At 38.7% G+C, this 22,831-nt stretch overlaps 1 protein-coding gene across 1 annotated transcript in view; it reads left to right on the top strand.

The window, feature by feature from the left end:
• ADCY1 (adenylate cyclase 1) overlaps positions 1-22,831 on the top strand; it is a 152,892-nt gene that overhangs the window by 50,855 nt on the left and 79,206 nt on the right. The window contains exon 3 of the mRNA XM_026063946.1: positions 15,008-15,126. Coding sequence (XP_025919731.1) covers positions 15,008-15,126 — 119 coding nt within the window. The remainder of the gene's footprint in view (positions 1-15,007; positions 15,127-22,831) is intronic.

The raw sequence follows: 22,831 nt of genomic DNA, 5'->3' as shown, positions 1-22,831 counted from the left end.
CTCCAGGTAGTGCTTCAGCCCTTTCCAAGTGAGTAGGAAAGGGAACGAGGTGGGACAGGGAATGGGTGACATCTTTCTCAGCATAGAAAGAGAAGTGATCTGCTACTGATCTAGACAACTTCCCACCTGATTCAGAGGGGAAACCAGGCAGTTGTGACTCATGATATAATAATTCCTATTCTGGCTGCTCCTGAGAGCAAATGGTAGAGTTATAATTCTAAGGTCTTCTTAAGTTAGAAGTGCAACTGGACCATAGTGTTTAAAATGTTCCATTTTTCTAGTCTCTTTCTCTGCAAATATATATATAGGTTTGTCCTCCACATGATTCTGTGATGGTGAATGTCATTCTAATTATGCACTTTGTGAAAAAGAACTTCCTTTTTATTTGTTATGGGTTTATTGTCTGATGACTCCAGCTCTTGTTTTGTGATTAAATTATGAGTAATCATCCACAGTAACCTTTTCCATGCCAGTCATGACACTCTAGACTTCACTCATATCCCTGCCCATCTTTCTTTCCAAACTGAAGAATTGTAGTGTATTTAGTCTCTGCAGGGATGGAAGCTATTTCTTCCCCCTAACCCTGCTGACTTGTTTGTGCTATATCCCGTTTGCCTTCATGACACCTGCTGACTTTGTGACAAATATTGCTCACTGGGATTTTTTCCTGGGTATTTTATGCATATTCATGCATTGAATTTGGGGATAAAGCAAATAATTTCCATCAGTGAAATGCACTTGCCTGCAGCATGGACTGATGCAAAAAGTGCCTGTTGTTTTCATATGAGAAAGGCTGGAAAAATATTTGACTTTGTGCAAACCTCCAAAACCCAGAAAGCAGCTTTGATATCTTCAGTGTTTTTTTTTTTTTATTGCATAAGTACAAGTAAATATGTTTTCAAAAGAGAACCATCATTCTAGCAAGTTGTTTAGATCTTTCCTTCCCTCTAAATCTCACATTTGTAGTTATGCAGAATTAGAGCATGGTGGTGGGAAGACACTTGGAGAATAATAAATTGACAAAAATGGCATTCTGATCATCTTAAAAACTGTTTGTGAATTTGCATTTAACCTGTCAAACCATTGGGACTGGAGAAATGTATTTGGTGGTGGCATCCACCTTTCACCTTTCATTTGTGAAAAAAGGAAAAAGAATAGAACATTTGGTTTGATTAAAAAAAATATGTTGGATTTTCATTATGGTAATGGATAACAGGCCATTCGTGATTTTTTGTTTTTTTTTCCTGATTCAGCAACCTAACTGAAAAATTAGTTATTTTCAGAGCTTCAGGCAGAAGTAATTTCTAGGATGCCTGACAGCTTGCTTATCAATGGCTAATCAGGTTCTCCTCATGTTTCCCATACTTCTTTATTCTCAGTCTTGCATCTTTTTTTCATAGCTGTGCAAAACAAAATATGAAATTTATCACTAAAACACAGGTCCTGTTTCCATAATCATTCATCCTGGCTCTGTGCATCGGCAAATCACCCTGCAGCAAAAATTTCATCTGGATCATGTGTGGGCACAAGAACATGTTCTTGTCAAATTATCCAGAGTGTGCAACAGGGACGTGATCCTGGTTTTACACAAATTGCAGGGCAAGAGATGATATCTGATGCTCTGTAAAAACCAGCCAGTACAATCTTTGAAAAATGTAGGTGGATGAACTAATTTTAGCTGGCAGGGTGAGTCTGTACTACATTAGCACTCTGTGCCATGGTACAAGGACACCTAAACTGAATTTACTGTACCATTAAACTACAGCCTTGCACAGTAAAATCCACCTTCAGAAATCCATTCATCCTTCTCTAGGATCAGGGAGAAGAGAAAATAATGAGTGTTACCATTTCAGGCACTCAGTGTAAACTACTGGGCTTCAGGCCCACTCAGGCAGTGGCCAGCAATGTCCCTTAGCCAAATAGTAGTAGTAGCAGCAGCAGAGATGGGAACTTGTCCTGGTCTCTGCATCATTTGCTACTTTTGACTGCTCAGATCCTTACACGGAGCTGAGGCAGGCTATTTCTCCTGTTATGTGGTACGCCTGGCCCATTTCCTTTCTCAGATAAAGGGACAAATTCTATCCCTTTTGCAAAGGGGCACATTTCTATCCATAGGAACCGCTTGATACCCTTTGCAGTGCAGGGTATGGCAACCAGATAAATGTATTCTAATTTCACAGCTCCACTGCACCTGGTTTTAGGCAGATAAACATCTCAACTGAAAGCACGTCAGGCCAGAAGCAGCATTATTTGCCTTATGAATGGGTTTCTTCTCACCTAACTTTGGCCATCTGAAAGTGAGGCATATAAACTAACCTTGTAATTTCTAGGCTTCTTGGCAATAACAGAAACATCCAAGAGCAATTCAGCCCTCCTATCCTGAACACCTTGCTCAAGATGTTTTTTTTTTGCTCAAGTTTTTTTTCTTTCTCCTGGGTGTAGTTATAGAAGGAGATTAAAACTTAGGCTAAACAGCTGTATAGTAAGAGAGAGAAATTCCTTGCAACTGGAGTTGAAATTTCAAAGTGCAAAGGGACTCAATAACGCACGAGAAATAATCTACAGTTGTAAATCATGCAAAGTATGTATATTTTAATTGCATTGTAATTGTGTTTCTCTATGCACATTCCTTTAATTTGCAAAATGTAATGTATGGTATTATATGAAAAGTATAAAAGAAAGCCTTAAAAAAAAAAAAAAAAAGACACTTATAACAGCAGGTCAAATCACTACTAGAACATTTGGGCTTGACTTTAATTCATCCCCTGTAAGCTTCCTGATGTTAGTAAATAAGTAAATTAAATCAGTTACCAGCCATTTCATTTTTTGACACAAGATCTGAGCTGTGCCAACGAAATGTTTTTTTTTTTTAAAGCCTGAAAATTTGGCATATTAAGTCTGCTTTCTGTGATAAGTCTATGTAATCATTGATACTCAGTATAACAGGGATATGTCTTAGATGATTGGTGTTTGTTGCAGTTTGTTTTCCCTCATACTTTGTTTTTCCTCATAGATATATAGACATATCTTTATGCTACTACATTAAGCTCTTATTTGTTGTAATGAATTCTTAGCTGCCTTAAGTTGAATAGACAAACATAAATAGATAAATTAAAAATACTAGTTATATCATTCTAAAACCTGTTGATACTTTRGCTATTAGAAGTTTGGAAAGAAATATTGGGAAATTTCAAATATGTTCTGCTCCAAACAACTGTCAATTAAATATGCTGGAACTGTTTTGGCTTTTTGTGAATTTTTCAGTTTGTTTTTCCTACTTGCTCCTTTATTTTCCTTTAGAGAGAGTGGAGGAGGAGGGATAAAAAAGAACACACAAACCTGTCATTAGATGATTAAAAATATACTACCATATAGTTTTCAATAGATAACATCTTGAATAACAGTTGCTAAAGGAAATAATCATATGTTAGAACACCAGATAGTATGTTAGATCCTGAAGTTAAATAGTAAGACAGATGCTTGAAATATACTTTCTTATGGTTAATTTCTAAATTTAGATCAATATTCATGACAGCAATGCTGTGTGGACTCTCATGCAAAGATGCACACAGAGCCAGCTTGTGCCTTTTCAAAATATGGGCAAGATTTAATTTTTCTTCTGCTTCTGTCCTGGGGAGGGGAAGGACAGGATTAAGGTGCCAAGCTGAAATGAAGATCCCTGCAGAGGTGAACTATCTGGTCCTGGTGGAGGGAGAGGGATGGGGACAGGGATAGGGACAGCAGCTGTTTCCCCTGGGAGAGGTGCCACCCATCACCAGCACTAGCTGCCCTCCGACTTCTTCTGTATTAGCAGCCTAGCTCTGGTACAGACAAGGAAGGCAGCGAGAGCTGAGGCTGCTTTCCTGGCCTCAGGAGTCTGTTCCCCCAGGCCACAGCCTACATTTTCTCTGTGCCTAGAGCAAGCCTCACATACATGCATATGCTACAAGTGGCTAGCACAATGGAAACACAAGTAGATATTTTCAAATCAATGAAGTGTTTTATATTGTGGCATCCTACTAAAAGGCATAAAGTAATACAGCCTCAGGAGTGAGGTCTGTTGTGGTTCTTCCCTCGGCAGTAGGAAACCATGGGGAGTTTTAAAATGTTATTAGGAAAGTTCTCTTACATGTATTTTTCTTATTGTCCATAGAACTGTGTTCACTCCTAAAACCATATTAAAAAGCAAACTGATGCTTTAACACAAGCTTAGCACATCTTTTCCCATGCCACTCCTCAACCTCAAGGCAGTTCTGCCATAAAGCTGTTTCAAATTATATCAATGGGTCTAGCCCAATGTGCAGTTTCCCAAATGGTTCATTAATTGCTGTATCACTGCTTAATAACAGATTTTGTCCATGAAGGGGATATTGAGAAAGGCACTTTGCTTTCATCCTAATGTGTGACAGTATACACTGCTTGGTAGTACCTCTCCCTTGATCTAGCACATACGCTTTTCCAGACATTTTGCCTGTTCCTTTTGGTCAACCTGCTGTGGAGCGGAAAAAAAAAAGAAAAAGAAAAAAAAGTATTAAGCAACATCCCCTTTACTTACAGAAAGAATGCATTTTAAGGTCTTCTTTTGGTTTAGGTTTACTGTTCTAGAGTGGAGAATTTCTATCATGTAATTTAAATTCTTTCAAGGTTTCTGATCCCTCTTACCTCTTTGATACGTGCTGATTTTCATTTTGGGTTTAGCTTCCCTTTCAGCAGACACATCTGATTAGGAATTTCCCAGTCTGACAAGGTAAGCATGAATAAAGTCTTCATGAAACTTGGTATTTTAAGAGGGTGAATACACTCATGGGTTCCTTAACATATTAGTGGCTTTTCTCTTTGAAAAGCAATCAAGTTTTCTGCTGATGGGTTAAAGTCAATTCCCTGCTCTGCTGAAGACAAAACGTGGGCAAATAGCAAAGGACAAAGATTGTCAGATTGCTGTAGTTAGCTTTAGTATATCCATGTGAAAGTAATCTGTGGTTTTTGAAAAAGGAAATGCTAAGTGTTTACCCCCTAATATGTCTTACTTAAGGTCTAAAGCAATAATTTTAGAATCTAGGTTCCTGGTTTTTTAAAACCTTTAGTATGCTTACACCTGCTGCTGAGATGGGTTTCTATCACTAGTAATCAAAGTTTTACTTTACTGAAGAGTTCTTGCTTGTTCCACTGTTGGTAAAAATCTGTTATAGGAAAGGATATGTACTGATGTTAGGTGGCTACTGCAGTTCTGAATGTGTGCTGTAGCAATGTTATTAAGCTCCACTGCTACCACAGTGGTGTGTTCTTAGTGTTCCTCTGTCTCCTCCCGTCCTGCTCCCTCGACGGTACAACCTTTATGCTCCAGCAGTGAGAAGAGAAGGGCTGGAGATGACTGTGTCCTTTCCCCCCTTCCCCCATGCTGGCCTCATTTCTCAGCAAGGTGCCAGAGCACAGCAGATTCACCATGTATATTTATGTGGAATTGTTGGACATCTGTGGAATCTCGTACAGAAATGTGTGGATGTGGGGTGACATATCTCATTGGACAGAGCAAAAGCAGAGGGTGCTGCAGTCCCAACGGCATCTTGAGCTGTAACATCTACAATGTTCTTCCAGGAAAAATTCACACTAGCTGAAGACTGGAGGGTTAGTGAGGGCAGAAGAGGAGGAGGTGTCTGCGTTGCTGGGGGTTGAACTCAGTGACTTTTGCTCGCTGAGGAATACACAAGTGCCAGCCCCAGGTGTTCAGTGTTAGTGGAACAGATCAAGACATAGAAACAGAGAGATCCATTAACTGGAGAGGAAACTTAGCATAGCATGGGTTAGCTAGGTAAATGTTGTCTGCTCTTCCATTTATCCTGAAAGTGAGTAGCGTCAATGAAATTGCTGCTAGTAATGCTGTCTTCTTAGCATCTTCAAGAGAGAGGCAGAAGCAGGTACAGTGACAGAATTATTGTCCACATTCTATTCATAATGCCATGCTTTGTTCTGTGCAATGGTTCAATCCATAGCACACTTGAGCTCATGTGTATCACTATTGAATGCCTGACTAGAAATTGCAGTAGCGCTTCCGTGTTCTCTCTGATCATGACATTGGCACATCAGTGGTATTCTTTCTGATCATTTTTAAGTGTCTATTCATTTGAAACAGAAAATCCTTTTTGTAAAGGAATTAATTCTTTTTTAAGTTGTGTTTTAAGTGTGGTGGGGTTTTTTTGTTTTTAATGTTTCTACTCAACACACATACATCGTGTCAGAGCTAATATAAGGGGATCATTTAACTGAAACCTGCTCGGCCAGACTCTGCAAAAGAATAGGCAAAATATTTACCTTTCCACAGAGGGAGATTTAGAACCGCATACTTGCAGCTGTTCTGTGCCCAAAATGTTTCATCTTCACTGATGTACGCTCAAGAACCTGCTCTTGAAGCACCCACTGAAGCTTGATAGATAGAAACAAGTTTATTAAACTAGCATTTAATAAATAAAGTCAATTTCAAGACCCCTTTTTGAAATGTTGTGGCTTTACTAGTAAACTTTTAGAGATATACCACATTCATATCCTTCACATACCCACTAAATTTCTCTGAATGATTGATTCCATGATTGGTACCATGTCTTTACAGACCTGTACATCATTTGCACAGAAGAGTGACCAAGACTTATAGAAACAGTTTTTGTTKAGACTTCATGTTTTAACTCATAACTTATGTCACTTTATTCTCAAAAGAAGAGCACTGAGCTGGACTATGTCCAGAATTTGTTTCAAGCAATATGATTTCATAATTCCTGATTATTCCGGCACTGGTGTTTGCACCGAGGGAAGCTGTCAGACCTCTGACACGCACCATCTAGAGATCTCCTCTAGTGCACTTCGCAAACAGACTCTGAGCTTTGGCCAGATTACAGGCAAGGCAGAAGTTGACAAGAATCAGATCTGTGGGAAACTTTTCGCAGTGGAGTGTTTTGATTTTCTTATTCTCTGAAAACTTCACCTGTTTAAGCAGAGTTCCCTTCTGCGAGGGAGAGGGGAAACACTCCGTGGTCACAGTGGGCCTTTCTTCCTCTGAAATGCAAAGCTGGTGCTAGTAGCTGAGCCAGGAAAGAACCTTTCTCTCAGCCTACCAAAATGCTGCCAGATCCTCCTCTATTTCCTCTCCTTTCCTTCCCCATGTTCCCTGCAGAAATGYAAAGAATTTTGCCAATGCTTCCCAGCCCCCGACCCCCCGCCTTATCTTCTTATCCTCCATCTGCTTCTGCCTTCATAGAGCAAAAAACAATGTGAAATGCAGCATTCCACACCTAGCTTCAAGGTGTCGCTTTGGAAAAAAATATCACTATAGGAGGGGAACTTGGACTCGAGAAATAGATATTTTTGCTGTCTCTAGCCATGCAATGGAGAGATGCTTTTCTTTCCAGCCAAGCATGAGCAGGATTTCACTGAAAGTTATCTGCTCTCGAGAATATGCACAGCTCTTGCCTGCCCTATAGTGAAGCAAATAAAGATGCTTTAAGGATAAAGTCTCCATTTTGTTATGTGAATTTAGCTTCTCCTCCCTCCCCTTTGCTTCCAGCAGGAGGATTTCCATTAATTGAAATGAGAATCGTCCCTTTCCTGTTAGGTTCTCTGTGATCCTTGTATGGGTACATCGAACCTTGCCAGTTAGGTTTCAGAGAGGGAGAATGCTAAGGGTATAGGGTGAAAGTAAAAAGATTAGTAGTAGGCTGATGCTGCAGTCATTTATTCATTGTGAGTTTATACCTTGTGTTAACACTGTTGGCTGGCCTTTCTGGGGTTTAATCCATACTGATATATTTCTAGAGAGTTCTGATTTACTACGTATGAGGGCAATCAGACATGCAAGCTATGTTTTTTAGCCTTCTTGTTTCCATGTTTGCCCTCTTAGTCTTTCTCTGCTCCTGTTCCTCTTTGAATGTGATTTGTGGAGCTGGTCTCAAAAGCATAAGTATTATCCTGCTAGTGATCTTTCTCTCTACATCCTAGAATCACATTTGCCTTCTTAGGGTAACATCACATAAATATGCCATAGCCATTCAGTGCTCAGCTGGTTTGTGGGACTTTTTCACCTTCAGAGGTTTCTACCCCTCTTTATCACAGCTGTTTTTGTAGATGACATCTAAAATTCACATTGTGCTGTGGAATTTCTCTCATTCTTATTCCACATCTTGGATGCTCTCCTGTGTACTTTGTACCTTCAAGCAATTTTATGGTCTTTTTATGCCCACTCTCCAGCCCAGTATTTCTGCCCTCGATGCTACCCGTTGTTCTGTTTTAGCCAAGACTKAGGTCTCCCCTAATTCCTAATCCCTACCTTCTCAGTTATAGTAATTTTCCATGTGGAACCATGTCAGTGCATTATCAAACAGTATGCTGATGACCTATCCTGCATTTCCTTCCTTTAAAAAAAGGTGGTTAACCATAGAACGATACCAGATTGGTCTGGCACAGGTCTACTTACTCATGGTGAATCCATCTTGCATTTTATCCATAAGATATTGATCACCTACCATAATAGTATGCTGTTAGCCATCATCTCAGTATTCAAAGCCTGTGCTGTTAGAATGCAACTTTATGRATGGTCTTTTATGATTATGATTGTAATAAGGACTTATGATAAATACAACTTTTCAAGAAATCTCAAGAATGTTCTGAAATACTGCCATCTTGTGGCTGTCTAAGAAAAGCATCACCATCTTTAATCGTGTATTTTTTTTTATACTTCTTATACTTATTTGGAAGACAGGGCAGTATTTCATTTTTTGTAGCACAGTTTAATTTAAAATAATGCATGAATAAAGTCTGCTGTCTTTGTTTGCCAGCTTATGGGAAGTATAAATGGATCCCAGTAGTTTTACACAAAGTGGTCCTTCAGGGCATTGCAGTAGGCTTCTGTACTCTCTTTCTCTCTCATTTTTTATTTTCCTTCCATGGAATTAAAATATCTGTGCAGTGTAATACAGGAATGATAGATACCATTAAACCACTAAGCAGTAGCTTTCAAAAATACGCAAGAGTGAACTTATCAAGGTAGAATTAGGTAGCAAGTGATAATACTTAGGATGTACTTTGGAGTCTCTGCTGACTAAGAAGCAGAATCTCATATTTATAGAAGAGTTGACTTTGAAACAGTCTTATTAATTTTATATGCATGTCTGATGCTTGTTTTCTCCAGAAAAAAGTATATCTAAGTATGGTGGCCCTTTTCACCGAAGTATAGCAATAATGAAAGAAGTTCTRTGGTTGACTGCACAATTCATGGGTAGGATTTCATGTTTTGTATTGTAAAAGTCCTGACAGAGTAGATGGTCAAAATGGTTCTTTCTTGTCTGTAGGCTCCTTTTCCTAATTGTCACCATAGATGGAGTGTAACTACAGTAAACAAATATCCATATTTTATCACCCAGAAAACAAAGATGCCGAGCCTGCTTTTTGTTAGGTGTTTGTTTGTTTGTTTTTAAGCCCCTATGAAAATGCAGAAGGCAGCAGACCACAGACATGCATTCCTGAATCAGGTGGCTTAGAGTCAGAGGCCAGGGAGGGTGAGGAGGGACTGGGATCTGGTGCACCATCCAGAGTTACTCCCTTCACTATCACAAGCTTAGGTGTCTCTAGGTCCCATCTGAGCAAGTTTCATGAGGAAGAAGTGTCTGCTGAGCCAGGCATAGCTACCCTGGCTCCCAGGTGGGTGAGGGCAGCAGTGTCAGTAGGCAGAGCTCTACTCTGCAGGCTGGTCGTAAGGGGCAGTTCAGGAGGACCCAGTTGAAGTTGACTAAAAGAGACTGAGTTGCCTCTGTCGCTGGCCTGTTCTTATGGGATGGAGAGGTACATAAGGGAGTGAAGAGTTTCCATACTGCTCTTTGGCAATTCCAGCCTGTACTGTACAAATTCTGCTAGGTATGCATACAACACCAGCACGAGAGGACAGGGATCTTGTAAGCATTGACATTCAGAAGATCCAGGGAAACATGAAATTTCTCAGTTTTGAAGTAATGCTGCTGTTTATCTGGTTATTTCTCTCCTGTATCTCAGAAACAATGGAAACTGTTGTTTCCTTGATAAAATAATCTACACTGTCCATACATAAGACTTCCGTTTTGTTTGCTATTTATCTCATGTGGTAATCTACAGGAAATATAAAGCAGCATGCAGAAGCATAGCAAGTGCAGCCAGTTCATGGGTAGAAGGTTGTAAGGGGCCATCCAACTGCACAGCAGGCAATGGAGAAGAGAGGAAAGAATGCTGTCTAGCAACATTAATACATTTTACTGCATTTAAGGCTTCTCTTCTGATGAGGGGGTATGAGTTACAGTTTGTTAAAGGGATTTCAAAATGTGCCACAGTCATATTCCATACAGATGTTGAAATAAATCACTTCATACAATAGTAATACAATGTGGTACTAGGCTGAATAGCATTGTTTGGGGAGCTGCATAAAATGATTATAAATCAAGGTGGAAACTTCAAAGGGACTTTGAGAAAGTCATGAGTGATTGGAGAAAGCAGTAAAATGAGAACTTTCACAGCAGCGGTGTTCAAAATGGGGTTGTTCCTCATTTGAAGAGAGGAGCAATAAATGTATTAGGAACATGTAAGAGCAGAGCAGGGCTGCGGTTGGGAAAAGCTGATGGAGATGGAAGAGGGAGATGTACTGAGAAGCTTCTAGCCTGCTGAGCCCTAAGCTCCCCTTCTATGTTAAGAGCCTCACTTGAGTATTGTAAGGTGGTGGGATGGATTCAGTAGCTTCCCAGAAGCCATGGATACCCTCTACGCCTGATGCTTGTGCTGTGCCCCCCTTTACCATATATCGCAGACTGATGGAAACGTGGTTTGGAAGGGACCCCTGGAGGTGATCTACTCCAGCCTCCCTCTCAGAACAGGACTGCCAGCAACACTAGATCAGGTCAACTGTGGCTTTGTCTAGCTAAGTCTTGAATGAATAACTGCAGGACTAATTATTGAAGACACTTTTCCTTAAGTCCAGCCCGAAGTGAGAATTGCAGTACAGAAGTTTGTATTTGCAATTACGGTTGAGAATGTTCCAAAAAAACAATTTGTAATTTAGAGTCTTTTTGATCATTAACTATGTGAAGAAAAAGAAAAGTTTATTTGAATTACTTACCATTTACATATTTTCCCTGTGTCACGTGCATAATGGTACTAGCTGTTGAATACTGCCAATGCAGCACTGGGTAATTTCTTATTGGCTTAATATACACATTTGGACTTGATGCAGAGTCAAATGTATGTGTTTGTTCCTTTTCTTATCTCTAACAATGCTTCATTGCTGTGGGAGAATGAAATATGGATGTTTTTCTAAATTGAGTGTTCTCATAAGAATTAACTAAGTCTTCATTAGTGGTGCAGAAATCTTCATTAATGGGGATAAGACAGTTGGCAGAGACAGCCCAGTCTGGTGTTCCAGATCCCAGGCTGCACTGGCAATTTAAAATACAAGTTTGGCAAAAAAACCACTTTGAATGAAGGTGATATAGGTTCTCATCTGTCATTTCCTTTTCTAAATGAGATTTGTGCAGGGAATGCAAAATCCTCAGCAGGCAATAATCTCTGAAAAGAATCATTTTTTCAGTATGTGATTTCACTTCAGATCATGTTAATGCTGAGTGAAAATTTAATGCAGAACAAGGGAGTACAAATTCCTGGAATAGCAGAAGTTGATCATGGGGCCAAAATTTCATTCTCCAGGTAGAAACTAGCTGTAATAAATTTAAACAACATTGTAGATCAGAGAGAAAGGTGAAAACATGAAGCCATTTGTATCTTTCTACTAGCTTCTGTGTTTTGGATTCAAAACAGGAATATACCACATGTTGAGCCTACCCCAAGACAAGTTCATTTATCACTGAGAAGAAGGCCTGAAGCATGAGTGTTGTTTTATTCTAGTCAAAGTTGTTGTTAATTAATTAGTGCTCCCTATCTGTCTCACTTTTTCAATTTTTTCTGTCATCACCCATCGCTGTCAGAGGCAGCAGCCACTCAAGCATGAATGTCATCACGAATGTGACCAGCCTGGCTGCTGTGCTGTCTCTTGTTCTATTCAATGCTCTCTGCAGCTGTGCACATCTAGTTTTCCTTTTGGTCTGATTTTCAGATTATTTTTTGAAGTGGATCAGCCTCGCAGAAGCAAATGAAAAAAATCAGACAATGATGGTAGGACCTGCTGAATAGAGATCCAAATGGAGCCCTTTCCCAAACCTTCCCCCAACTGTATTTGGCGTATATGATTTAATTCTTACCACTCCAAATCTAAGTCCTTAATCATTCCTTAGGGTGACCTGGAAGGCAACACCACTTTGCTTGACAGATGAGATTTTGCCAAAATAAAAAAGGTTCGTTTTACCTTTTTTTTTTTTTGTTTTTTTTTTTTTTTTTTTTTTGGAGAGCTAGATGATGTCTTTCATTCTTTTTCACTACTTCCATAATTTCCACTGTGGGATTGTTTCTTGTATTTGCCAGTCTCTCTTCCAGTGATAACACTTTATAACCACACTGCTGTTTCCCTGCTTGGCCTGAGAGGTCAGTCATGACGGCCCTTTGATAAAGCCCTAATTGAGTCTTTACTCACTCAATGAGTTCAGACCGCCAGCCCTCTTTGTAAAGCCTGTCCAGCTCTTCCTCACTAATCCATCACTTTCTTTTTCATCTCTAATTTTTTTAAACCACTTTGTAATATGAAAAGGCAAACCACCACAATTTGAAATAGGATTTTCATCAGCTCCCTTCACATCTTGTAATAGTCATACTAACATGCATAGGAATTACCAATTTTGTAGCCTGCCTTAACACATCTGGCAGCATAACGCTGCAAGTTTCAAAGCTGTAAGATGATGCAGCTCTCCCGATGCTACTTTCAGAGCAATGGTTGTTATTGTTTCCCTGGCCTCTGTGCTGTTGGCTGTGCACTGCAGATGTTAGTTGTGAGTTTTTTATTCACCTCCTTTACTGTAATTGTATGCACAGGCCAAAGAAGTGCTCATCAGTTAGCACTGGTCTCTGTAAGATCCTGTCAGAGCCTGTTCATATAATTTTTGTTTGATTGTTTGTCTGTCTGTTTTAGTTTGGCTTTCTAGGAAAAAGAAACTGAAACCACACTCTCTCCCCGTAACAGCTTTGGAATTTGCTTGTCTGTTCCAGCAGAAAGGCAAAGATCTTCTTTAATACCCTCACTGAGAGAAGCTACAGTAAGCATTTTAGTCCTTATCAGACAACAGAAAATTGACATCCAGAATAATACTTCTGAAATTCCAGTATCATCTGGAGTTTATACCATCTTAAGCACCAGAGAATTTAATCCTCAGGCAAGACTTCTCTCTTGTGTGGATTCTCTGTTGCCTAATAAGGGGTCAGCTCATGTTACAGACTCAGTATATTTGAGTTAAAACAGTTAATCAACTGCAAGATAACAAGTAATGGGAAAGAGAGCTTCAAAAATTCCACTGTTGACAAAATTATTTCTTTTGGATTTTAACCAACATTATATAATTCTGTTGCAGAGATATGTATGCTTATGCTTAATTAACATAAAAATTGTAGTAATTTACCATTTCCCATCAAGATCTGAGACTATTTGGTTAATTTGAAATGGATTTATACATAAACTGTTCGTAAATACTTAATTCCATCATGTTCTTTGCAACATTCTTAGTACATATGTGAGAACAGTAGGAAATAGATTTAATCAATGTGAATGACCTTTAACCTCAAGTCCAAATGTACTGCCTCAGGCATATTAAGGCACTTTAGTGTAAAATAAGGACAGGGACAGTTCTGCAAAGTTTAACTTACTCATCTGTGAGGTAAATATTCAATGTGTCATCTTTCAGAAGCAACTGTGTAAACCAGAACTGTAAAATGAGAAACCGTTTGAGTAGTCTGGCATTGTTGGGAGTTTGTGGCTGGTGAACATGTGCATGTGAGCAATACAGAGAACTTGTCTGTGCAAATACCCTCTTCTTGGTGTTAATTGTTGCTCCTTATTTATTTAATGCCATTCAAATAAAAGGAGGTTGCAGTCTGGCCAAGATCTGCGCTCGTGTAGTGTCTCATCACTGCCATTACTTTGGCACCAGATCAGACGTGGTAATGTGAATTCCTTCTGTCTCCTACAGTGACTGAAGCTAGGAAACCTGACTGATAAACTGGGAACTGCACACAGCAACAAAAGTGGGCATAGTGCATTTTAAATGGCAAATGTTTTCTGTATGAGAACAGAGCATTGGTAGGAATGTAAGTACAGTACCTGCTACAAGCTCTCTAGGTACCTCTGAATGGGCCAGAATATGTGGAATAACTACATAAACCTTTGTAGTTAATACCAACCAGATCCAAAATGTTAGAGGTCTTTTATTCTAAGAGGGTCAGTGACACCTGCTAAAATCTCTCTGTGGGTATAGCAAGCAGAAATGTTTTTAACCAGGGTTTTATGCTGTTGCATTCTATTACTGAGCTTCCTTGAACAGGCATTTCCATGCTGGATAAGACACCATTAAAACTGTACCTTTATTACTGTTCTGCTGATTCAGACTGCGTGGATAAATCTATCATCCATTCTCGCTGCTTAATAACCAGCTGTCATAGTCCCTGTAATGTAACACTTTCATTAGATTCCCAAGTAGTACACACAAGGATAGCAAATGATCCTGGAAATTCTTTCACAGATAGATAAATGGTACTAATGATAAAGTAAGTTATTATTATTAGCATTGTGATGTTAATGATAATTATGGACAATTATCTGTTCTTGAAGCTGGCTCTTCCCTTTCTGCATAGGTTTTTTTATTTTTATTTTTTTTTGGTGCGGAGGAAATCAGAAAGACACCCACAAAGGCTGCAGAAATTTGAGGGAAGCGGTTTGTGTTGTTTATGGAGCTGAAGTTCTCAGGAAGCAGGCTAGATTAGGAAAAGTTTGTCTAGTTTACTAGTTCAAAACTGTTGAATAGTGGGGAACATACTATACCACAAAACTAATGTTGTTTACATTTTCTTTTAGGAACGTCTCTTGATGAGTCTTTTGCCCAGGAATGTTGCAATGGAAATGAAGGAAGATTTCCTGAAGCCTCCTGAAAGGATTTTCCACAAGATTTACATTCAAAGACATGACAATGTTAGGTAGGATTGATGTAGCCCATGAAATAATTTAAAACAGAATGTTTAGTACAGATATAGTGACATGCAGTTGCAATCAGATCTTAGAGCGTAAAAAACAAGCAGTACGGTAAAGATTTGTTGTTTATGTGCAGGGGGAGAATGGGCCCACTAAGGAAACTGAATAGTCTTCTCAGAAGATAATGATGAACCAATAAATGGCTTAGAATAGTAATGCTGGGAGGTAGGAAATCTTTTTCAAATGGGTGGTAATTCTTTGTGTACTGTATTATATGCTTGGTGAACAGGAATATTTGTGTTGCATGCTAACAACACCACATTCTTACTTCCTGAAAATAAAACAGATTACTTTTAGTGCAATAGCTTTGCTGGGTAATAGCATGGAAATGTAGAAAGAAAGTGTGTTGTAAACTTAAGAAAATATACATCAGTCACCATCATATGAGCATTCCTCCTCAGAGGATATTGACTGGGGCCCCATTCTGCTTCTTGCTCTTGTTCAGTGACAGGACATTCAGCAAGTGGCCTCATGTATGCTGGTAATTGTTAAAGTGGAGTGTATTCTCCTTGTTTGCTATTCTCCTTTGTTCCTCCAAACGAATTCCTCTCAGGCCTTGTCTACTCAGAGCTGTTTTATCACATTGCCTGTGGTTACATTTTCTGTAAGTGCCTTGCCTCCATATATGAAACAGTTTCAAAGAGGTTTAGGTAATGCCACAAAGCTGCTGTCTCATGTGACTTGTGCTGTGTGCTTATGCAGTGAAGAGGGAGTAAACTCCCAGAGCACCTACCTCCTCCTCTCCCTCACCCACCAGGAAGCTCCTTCTTTTGGGGTTCAGGCTACCTCCCATTGAGTTGTTCACTCTCATATTTGCAAGGACCACTTCCTGTTGACTGAGCAGTTGAAACTGAATATATCTGTGTCAGCTAGGGCATTAGAGATTGCTGTGATGGGAGTGTTTAGAAGAATGACAAATTGGGCTGGTTTTACAGTGTAAAACTAAACATTACTGAAATAATTCATTTGCAACACATTTCTTGCTAAAGGTTAAATCTCACATAATATTAATCATCATCACTACATACACAGAACTCTTAGTCTTTAACACTCATATTCTAAATTATCTGTAAGCGTACAAACACCCTGGAGCTGATGCTGCATAGTTAGCATTGATGGCTACAGTCTTTGGTAGCTCTTAATTGCAGAGGTCAAGACCAGTAAGTAAGATATGTTCCCTACCTGTTTAGGGAGATGGAAACAACTTTTATGTCCTGAGTAATGGCAGTTCAGTGCCATGCTGGGCAGAGCTAAGAGACCATCCCCATATTCTCAAGACTTGACCTGGTTATACCAAGCATTCCATAAAACAGCATTATTAAAACAAACAAACAAAAACCCTCTTCATCTCTAAATTTCTGGAGCTTCTAATCCCAACACTATACAGTGGAAAATGAAGAATACGCTGCACTCTTACCTTTTTTTATAGCAACCCTTTCTTCTTCTCCCAACAAACAWGTAGGAATGTCAGACCATCATCTTCCAGAAAGGATAGGCTGGAGGAGGTAGGCAAGCAATTAGGAAGGTACATGATTTTCCCACTCTTTGCCTATTAATAATAATAAGAAGAAAAATAAAAAGACCAAGAAAAAAATACCAGCAAAAAGCCATCTGTTTCAGGCTTCTAAATATCCACCTCAAAACCCAGAAAATCTTCAATCACTAACTTTTGCATGTGGAAAATAAATTATTCACACAGCTATCTTCTTTACCTTCTCCCGGAAAAATGCAGGAAGATACATTAAAGTGAAAATAGATATACCTATAGGAAGGGAATCATGGACTAGGAAAAGATATTGTTGCTCCAGGATTGTGAGAAGAGACCCTGTAGACAGCAAGGAATAATAAAATATACAGTCATGCCTCTGGGATATATTATCAAAAGACAGATTTTCCAAGTTTCTGTGGAAGAAAAGAGGGTTAAACTACATATGTTCCATGGAGCTGTGAAAGATTTCCAGAAGCATTCTCAGAAGAATAAAATGAACACATGATTCCTGGAAGTGAATGCAAAGCCTTGGAAAGTATTACAATGATGCAAAACAAATAGCTGTGATGATACAGTGTGCCCCAACATACAGAGTATGAGACATTACACATTATACTGCAAGTCTCCTTCAAATCAGCTTAATGAGATCTCCTGCCCACTACCTTCAACTGAGGTTATGAGGGATGCATGTTAGAGAATAGAGAATTAGAGGCATGATAGAGAATAAAGCCCTTTGGATGCTGGCATACCTTGCCATGCTTTGCAGCTTTTAGTCATCAATTTTCACCGAGTTCTTTATTTCTTTTAACCTTTTTCTGATGTACTTTTTATTTAAATTTTTTAGCTTGCTTTGGGAAACATTAACTATTTTCTTTTATTAAATCAATAAATACAGTTTATAAGGAATTCTCTGGAAATCTACTAGAGTGTTTGTTATGCACAACAGTCCTTCCCTTGCCTTCCCTGTTGCTTGACAAATTGGACCATATAGCAACAGAGTACTTTCTTGATCACCCATAATTGTGAGAAAGTCTTTCTTCTCTCCTGCAGCTGCAGTTTCTCTGTTGGCCTCGCTGTATTGAGTATTTGATCTTTTTCAAGTACTTAGGGAAAAAATTAAAGCGCTCCTTTTCCCCTTGCTCAAGCATATTCTTAAAGGCTAGCTTTTGAAAAGAGCTAAGAAAGTAGGAGTCATGCTGGATCTCTAAGGAGGACATTTGCAGTGTCATGGTAGGCCGTGCAGGTGCATTTATTAATAACTTCACTGTATGGCAGGCTTTGACAGGACACAGTGTTTCCTCTCATTATATTTCAGATCTACCTTGGCAACAGCTCTGGTTTATCAATTACTTGGTAAATATTTTACCAGCTATCAAACAGTTGGTAAACGACTGCCTGCAGTCCAGGAGAGCGAGCCTCCAGCAGGGAACCAGGAACCAGCTTCTTCACGCTGAGGGCAGAGCTGTCCTCAGGCTTGTGTCACACTGTGGCGAGCTCTTCCAGATCTCCAGTAAAGAAAGGCATTTCTATTGCTCACGGATAAGTCTTTAGGCATAAATCACTTCAGACCTCCATAGTCCCCAGGGTTTTATTTTTCTTTCTGCAGTACAAAACATTAAACTCCTTGAACATCAGTTGAAGAATTCTGGGAGGGCCAGTTAAAACTTGCTTTATATTCCATTTGAGGCTGATCTGTGGGCATCAATGAATATGGCCCATCAATGAGCACTGAGTACTTCTGAATGGTTCGGGTTCGGTATGTGAATATACGGCTCTATAGTTCACAGAACTGCAGTGTCATCACAGAAGCTTGGAGGGGCCCCTATTAAGTGCACTAGACTGTGGGGTAAAACCCCTTCTCCAGAATGATCACATCTAGCAAATAAAAAATAAAATAAATTGCATTTTGAATGAGAAGTTTTACAAACTTGGAGTTAGCATGAAAATCTGGCCTAAGTCATTGAATAAATAATAGCCATTTGCCAGCTGCCACTGTTGAAGAATTTTACAAATGGTGATCTATGAACATTACTTGCTTAAGTATCATAATTCTCTTGGGAGATAAATATTTAAAGCATTGGCAACTCAGAGTCTACCTCAAACCAAAGGTAAGGCAAGCTTTAACATCTAAGAAGCTTGCCTCACTTTTTCTTTTCAACTAACTTTCTGTTTCTTAGGTTTATGAGACTTGCTTGTTAGGGAAGATCAATCTACAAGTTCATAACATACTAACAATCCACACTAATCTGAAGTATTGTTTGGTCACTTCAGATATTCCTTTTCTTACTCTCTCTTTTTTTCCCTTTTAACTTTTTATTTTTAAATTCATTGCTCTAAATATTAGAATTGTATTTAAATCAACTCTAATCACATTTATTATTTGTATTTTTTTATGTTCCTTGCCTTTCCATCACTAGGTTTCTCCTAATACAGCTTAGTGATGATTTGATCATGATTTTTGCTGTATTTACAGAGGAAATGAAATATATATAAAGAACTGCCTTCCCACCCCACCCCATTCTGTCCTAATCCATTACTGTAAAATTTGAGAGCATGGAAGATCTGTGTTCAGCATCAGTTTCATATCAAATGTGAAAGATAAATAGGCCCAAATTGACCTTACATTTGGAAGCAAAATAATGATACAAGAAAAGGCTGTTATTCATGCCAACCCTGTGAGTGTATTTGTGCATGTGCAAGAGGGAACAAGAAATCTTTCTCAGGTAAGTTTAATTATCTCCAGTGTAGACTGAAATGCATAAAGGATAATGACTAAAAATAGAAAATATGGAACTTTTCCAAAAAAAAGGTCTAATGGAATTTTCATAATCTGATGAAAATCAGTCCTTTGCCAAAAATTCTCCACTCTTCTCTACGGCTTTGCTTCTTCTCTTTCTACATTTTGTGTAGAATAGTTGAATATTGCCAAGTGGGTAAATCTTGACCTCATAGATGTGATTTTTGTGTCATTCAAAGAGGAAGAAGAGAGGCTTTTTTGTGTATTGCCTTGTAAAGTTTTTGAAAGGATTGCCAAACAGCAGGAAAATAAGTTTGCATGTGTTAAATGGAAACAAACAATATAAGGCAAATGCAGTATGCAAAACAAAACAAGCAGTTACGCATCCAAGATTACTACAGTATGGACCAAGCGAGGAGGCAAGATTCAAGCACCAGGAAAGAAAAATAACCATGGACTGAAATCATTTCTGTGCCGCACAAGAAGGAAATAGTCCATGTGCAGTTCAGGAGCCATTTCAGAACAGCATAGATTCTATTTTTACTGGTGCAATTCCAGCCAAGCTCACGATGAAGCACGTGAGGACCATATGTCAACTTGTGTGTGGAGAATCCCTAACATGCCACCTCTTCTGTGATGCTCAGGAATGTGCTCACTTATTTKCCGTGGGTTGTAATATAGGAGGGAAAGTTCTTTCCTAAGATTAGGGTAAGTAAAGTAGGATTCATATTTCATTTTCTTACCCCTCATCTGACTTTGTAGGGCTGAGAACTTTTCAGGTTATATACCTATACAGGCATGCATACATACATGTATAAATATACATATATATGTACAATGGCTACCATAAAAATATGCAGGTCCTGACTGGAATCTCTCCATGAAGCTGTAACTGAACTAAATAATTTAAGGTTGTGTTCCAGCTCAAATGTATGCTCTTTATGGAGCTGTCAACATATTTCATTGTTTGTCTGTTTTGAAGTAGACTTCTCCCACTCCATCAGATACTAATGGAACTGTTTGAATGTATGCACGGACAAGGATATGGCTGATTTGGTATTTAAACAGACAACTGTTCACACTACTCTAAAAATCAAATTGCATTCAAGACATAAATGGAAAGTAAGTATTGAACTGCTACCAGTTTCTTGAGCTTCCAGTACAGGAATTTGATTTAACCTAATTTTTACAAGTGAGAAGTAGAGCTGACTGCCATGTAACAAGAGATACTAATTTCAGACAAAGTAATCCGTGATTCGAAGTAATGAATAAAAAAGATTCCTTGTGGCCATTTACAGGTTGTTGTGATCCAGTCTGAGGCTAGAATAGAGTCTACAGTTATTTACATGCGAGTATTTCTGTTTTGTCCTGTATCCTAGAAAGCATGAGAACTGTCAAAAACAACTTTGAATTTAGCTTACCCATTCCAATGTTTTAAAAGCCTTTGATCATAAAGCCTAGGAACAGGCTTCCCCCCTCCCCCCATGTTTTTTAAGCTCATAAGGCATAGGTTTCACAGTGAACTAGTTTTCTTCAACATTTGTTCTCCTAAAACAAAATTTCTTTTTTTTTTTAATTTAAGCTTTAACAGCCCTCTTTAATTTTTGAGAGCACTTTTTACTTGCTCAGTGTAGTAAATTACARATAAAATTATCAATGATTTTCCCTATGGTAGATCTTTGAGGAAGTAGCTTTATACTACTCCTACCAGATTCCTTTCTGAAACAGCATGTTCCATTAAAATATCATTCTTATTATAAGTTGTACTCTAATTAAAATGACCTAAGCAGAAATAAAGAGCAGGGCACACAATGCTTCCTTATTTTGCTGAGCATCTATTTATACAACTGGTTCCCTTGGAGCCAGCAGGACTATTCTTGTGAATAAAGCCCATGAATGAATGCTGCTGAAAGCGAACATTTACCACCTACGCGCTCTGAAATCTCCTATGGAACATGGCGGGATTTCTCGTCCAGAACGCCCCGGTGAGTGCCACAGAAAAGAGCTACTTGACTGATGCGCACAGCGGGGAAGCAGCCTGAGTCTCTGAAACTAAGCAACAGGGTTTCCACGTTCAGTTTTAGCCAGTGGAGTGGTTTCCTCCAGGGCTGCAGAAGGGCTGCTGAGTCACCAGGGCAGGTGCTGCTTATTTGTGACTACAGGGATTGCAGGAAAGTGGGAGAAAACCAGGAATGTAATAGGTCCTGGAGGGATGACTCAGGGCTTGCTGGTGCAGAAATTCTCCAGAGAGTCAAGGAGTTTTAGCTAATGCTGTGAAACTTGTGTGCTTTTGCTGAACCAACTCAAATCTTTGTTTGTGATATAGATGCAAGGAATAGCTATTGATAACACTGCTTTTTTTTTCCCTTGAGTTGCTTATTGGAATGCTGTCTTGTTTGTATTCAGAAATTTTGTGTCAGAAACAGTTGGAAAATAATAGCTGTTGGAGTTGGGGGCTGCATGTCAAATCTCTAGGTAACTTTAAAAAATCCTTGGGAAACTTTCATTAAATTTAGGAGGTAAACTAATAGTCAAAAGAAGAACATTCCTCTTCAGTACTTACAAATCTGCTTTTACATACTAAGAGAAATAGTCTTCTCTGCTTTGTTGCGGTATTCTGTGTGGCTTACTGGGTTGTGCTAAATTTATGTGGATATTAGAGGTTATGCATTCTGTCTGCATAAAGAGTGTGTAGTAGAAACTACTCATCAGTCATTGTAGAGGAAGTTACTATACATTTTAACTGTAGGAACTATTTTTTCAAGCTTTTTTGAAAAAGTTATCTTATCAGAAAGCTAGATGAGTTTCATTAAGAAGGAGGAAACATTCTAGGATCAGAGAGAAAGAAGCAGGTGCTAGCATTTGCAGGAAATGTTTTGTAGCAAACCTGTAAGTGTTTTGAAATGACCCAAGCTTGAGATTTATTTGCAAGAAGTTACTTCTCAAGAAGTAACTTCTTGACGTCATTATGTATATTTCAAGATGTTTTAGAATAATTTATTGTAAGATCATTTAGTAATATTGGTAACTAAAGCCATTTAAGTATAAAATATTTCTGACAGAAAGCTATCCAGTATTTTGATTAGGACTAAGCTCATTTTCTTATCAAATGTAGAAAGGTGACTATTGAAAAATTGTTTAAAAAAAAAAAAGGCAGTGTTTACACTGGGGAGTATTTAAGCTAAGCTCTAGGAATCTATACATTAAAAAAAATGCTAAAACTAAAATATTGTCATACAAAATAGCAAGTAATTTTAGGCTTGCTTTGCTAAGTGTGAGTAAAACTGGTAGGATGTTTCAGAAAAGAGCCTCACAAATTTAGAGTAAAAACTGGGTTTTAGCCCTGCTCTGAGTGCCACAAGAACAAGGGCAATAATAACCCAACTGCATCTGTGCTCACAAGCTGCTGTTATTCATGGGCAGA

This window comes from Apteryx rowi, unplaced genomic scaffold, assembly GCF_003343035.1.
Source record: "Apteryx rowi isolate R43461 unplaced genomic scaffold, aptRow1 scaffold_204, whole genome shotgun sequence".
Taxonomy (NCBI): domain Eukaryota; kingdom Metazoa; phylum Chordata; class Aves; order Apterygiformes; family Apterygidae; genus Apteryx; species Apteryx rowi.
Note: the sequence above shows the minus strand (reverse complement) of the source record. Positions and strands in the feature narration are given on the sequence as shown.